Raw genomic sequence first — 3,791 nt, 5'->3', positions numbered from 1 at the left:
TTAGACTACTCGCATTTCCACGGTTACTAAGATGATGTGTGACTGAGCTTTAATGTTATGGGTTCATTTGCCGGAAAGTGTGAAATTGTCGAAGAGAAAGAAGACCGTCAGAACTCGATAGTTTATTCCGCCAAGTCAACCACCGCTATTCCACATTCTGGATCAAGCCTTGTGGACGACAAGGATCTGGAGCGACCGGTACTGAAGTTAGGCTATAGAGGTTCACTAGAAGATGATATAAACCAGCTTTTCGAGTCTATAAGTATTCGAACATCCGGAATGATTCCTTCTTACCAAGTTGGTGCAAGTAGTAGCACTAGAAACAACGGTCCTTTACAACGCAACGCTTTGAAAAGTCCCGCTAACCCTGGGGGGCCTCGATCGCCTAGTAAGAGAAATGCGGAACCAGCAACATTGAAACAAGCTTTGAGAGATTTATGCGTCTCAAAGGCATCAGAAACTGCAGCTACCAAACGTATTCCTAAGACTAATACTGGAGGCTCGGTTTATGGTTCGGTTTTGGTTGAACCGGGAAGTGGAGCTAACGAAGAAGGGAAGGCGGTTCTTGTTGAGTTACTAGACGAGGGTCAAAACAGTTCAGCAGATAGTATATCGCAGCAGCTTCGTCTTCTTAAGATACATTCTTCGAGCCAAAACTCCCAGGCATCAAAGAGGTATTATGATGAGATGACGATACTAAAAAAAGAAAAGAACTGGTCTCTTGACGAACAAGAATTAGGTGTCGCAAAGAGGAGCTTTGGTTCATCATCATCGCCTGGATCAGGGAACAATAAGACAGTGGTTGGACTAAAATCAGTTAGAAAAGTGAGGCTGTTGTATGCTACTACACCAAGTTCCACCATAGTTAACGGCAAGAGAGTAGCTAAGTTAACCAGAACCATTCCACGAGGAGGAGGAGGAGCTAAACCGGCATTAAGGAACAACAAAGGTTCCTTGAAGAAGAAGGCTACAAATGTGTATGATGAAGTAGATGGCTTCTATGATCCCATTGCAAAAGAACTTCTCTGCCATAGATGCCATTTCTCTTTGAAGAACACTTCAGCTAAAGAAGAGCCCTCTAAAGATTCACTCGTAGAAGCAGATCTTGAGCTGAACACAAGAGTTAAAGAAGGTTGTTTAGATGAATTGGCTTCTGATTTCTCCAGCTCAAGCTATGAAAGTTCCCATGAGATCAGTGCTAGTGCCGAGACCAAACTTGATAAGATAAGAAGCTCCCTGGATTTGATGAACTCAGAGACTTCTCCGGTCTCTACATTTGGTAATAAACATATCAAAGATGTTTCTAAATACGTAAACAATGAGATCACTGAGGAAGATTCTCTACCTGGCAAAAGGGGTGATCAGAAAGACTCTGTCTTTATGTCAGAACAGAGTGTGGAGATTGGTTCCTTCAGTGAGAAATCTGTTGTGATGAATCCAGATAGTCCTCCGAACAAACGCAGCTTAGACGGAGCAGCTACTGAAGATGTCAATGACAACTCCGAAGTCGAAAACAAAGGCGGGGAATGTATCGGATACAACAGTTCAAGCACGAGTATCAGCGAGGAAGAGCAAGAACAGGGGAATAATATAATGACAAGGTCTAGCTTTGGAAACAGACCTCATATGTCTAAGGATGTGAGATGGGAAGCTATTCAGCATATAAGAGCACAACATGGGCTAGGTTCATTGGGTCTTAGGCATTTCAATCTTCTGAAGAAGCTTGGATGTGGAGATATAGGAACGGTTTATCTAGCTGAGCTCACAGGAACAAACTGCTTGTTTGCTATAAAAGTGATGGATAATGAATTCTTGGAGAGGAGGAACAAGATGTCTAGGGCTCAAACTGAGAAAGATATTCTCAAAATGCTCGATCACCCGTTTCTTCCAACGTTATACGCTCACTTCACGTCTGATAACTTATCGTGTTTGGTTATGGAATGTTGTCCGGGAGGTGATTTACATGTCCTGAGGCAGAAGCAGCCCGGGAGATGGTTTCCTGAGCCAGCGGCTAGGTACTTGTTTCTTACAATTTAGACTATTTAGTAGTTAACTTTGATGCTTTATGATTTGTCATGTGAATGCTAATATCTTTTTCTACAGGTTCTATGTGGCGGAGGTCCTTCTTGCGTTGGAGTATTTACATATGCTTGGGGTTATATACCGCGATTTGAAGCCTGAGAACATATTGGTACGTGATGATGGACATATAATGGTGACAGATTTTGATCTTTCCTTAAGGTGTACGGTGAGTCCAACGCTTCTAAACTCGTCATCTCCGCTTCACGCGGATGCGATAAGACTCTCTTCGGGTAGCCGCACTGGATCTAACTGCATCGAGCCATCGTGTTTCCGCCCTAAACTCTCCCGAGGATCGGGGGCCAAGAAAAAAGGCAAACAACACCGTATAATGATGAAAAAACTCAAGAAATCTGACCTAATCGCGCGGTTCAAATCATTGCCTCAACTCGTGGCGGAACCAACGGATGCGAGATCAAACTCTTTTGTCGGAACACACGAGTACCTAGCGCCTGAGATCATTAAAGGAGAAGGTCATGGTGCAGCGGTTGACTGGTGGACGTTTGGGATCTTTCTATACGAGTTGCTTTACGGGAAAACTCCGTTCAAAGGGGCTACTAACGAGGAGACAATAGCTAATGTGGTGCTTCAGAGCTTGAAGTTTCCTGATAACCCTAATGTTAGTTTCCAAGCAAAAGAGTTAATAAAAGGGTTATTAGTCAAGGAACCTGAGAACCGGTTAGGGACGGAGAAAGGAGCGGCGGAGATAAAACGGCACGCATTTTTCGAAGGATTGAACTGGGCGTTGATCCGGTGTGCGATTCCACCTGAGCTACCGGATTTTTATGACTATGGAGTTCCGAATCATGAAGGGAAAAGCAATTACTTGGATTGCAAGGCGGTTGGGGAACATCTTGAGTTTGAGTTATTCTAGTCGCTAGAGGCAGATGAAGAAAAGCTTACGTGTTATATTTTAAGCCTTTTTAATTAATAGAACTCTTTGCTTGTATCGTAAAGTTACAAAGTTACTTTTTTGGTTTATTGTTTGTGTAAACGAAGTATTGTTTATTTGGTTTTTATATATAAGTATTTTTTTTTTTTAACAAAATAGGAAATTAAACTAATATGGATATTATTTTAGAATGTTGTGATCCATGTAATGTGTAACTTAAATATAATCTCTAAAACTTAGATGCTCATTCATTTAAATAATAGATCAGAAGGAAATATTAACCAAGAATTGTTTTTTCCTCTAAGCGTACTCAACATATAGCAAAGCAAGGCATGGAACCTAAAAGGAAGAGAGTTTTGATTAAACAACCAACAAACGTTAAAGTCAAGTGTTGATATAATTATTGACTAAAAAAGGTAACGTACGTTAAAGATTTGTTTATGTAACGTTTGCTAATTTGTTTCCTTGTAAGTTGATTGTTAATAATATCAAAACTGATTGATAGTAAATTATTTAAATTAATGAATTGGTCTCACTAGAAAAGAGGTAAGTAAAATTACGTCACGTGGTACGGTTATGTAAATTGCAACGCGAAGATCTCGTGACTAATAATCACATTAGTACAATAAAATTATATGGACCGTTAAATATTGCAAAACCATATAATAATAAAAAGAAATTAATAATCAATAGAAAAAGTGAAAATGGACGATGGGGAATTGGAACTTCGGGTGTTGGACCCCTCTCACTCCCACACTCATCTTTTTAAGCAATCGTCCGCTTCGTTTTCGCAATCACAAAAAAAAAAAAAAAAAAAAAA

The 3,791-nt window shown here is 40.4% G+C and overlaps 2 protein-coding genes across 2 annotated transcripts in view; both read left to right on the top strand.

The window, feature by feature from the left end:
* Nucleotides 1–3,096, top strand: part of LOC104708759 (serine/threonine-protein kinase D6PKL1-like) — a 9,476-nt gene extending 6,380 nt beyond the window's left edge. Inside the window, exons 2-3 of the mRNA XM_010425382.2 lie at nt 32–2,015; nt 2,104–3,096. Of these exons, the coding sequence (XP_010423684.1) occupies nt 58–2,015; nt 2,104–2,953 (2,808 nt within the window). The 5' untranslated portion in view covers nt 32–57 and the 3' untranslated portion in view covers nt 2,954–3,096. The remainder of the gene's footprint in view (nt 1–31; nt 2,016–2,103) is intronic.
* Nucleotides 3,788–3,791, top strand: part of LOC104708758 (1,4-alpha-glucan-branching enzyme 2-2, chloroplastic/amyloplastic) — a 6,522-nt gene continuing 6,518 nt past the window's right edge. Inside the window, exon 1 of the mRNA XM_010425379.2 lies at nt 3,788–3,791. This exon is cut by the window's right edge and continues 260 nt beyond it. The gene's annotated coding sequence lies outside the window, so the exon portion shown is untranslated.

The sequence above is a fragment of the Camelina sativa genome, chromosome 8 (genome assembly GCF_000633955.1).
Source record: "Camelina sativa cultivar DH55 chromosome 8, Cs, whole genome shotgun sequence".
Taxonomy (NCBI): Eukaryota; Viridiplantae; Streptophyta; class Magnoliopsida; order Brassicales; family Brassicaceae; genus Camelina; species Camelina sativa.
The sequence above is the reverse complement of the archived record's forward strand: the minus strand, read 5'-3'. Positions and strand labels throughout refer to the sequence as shown.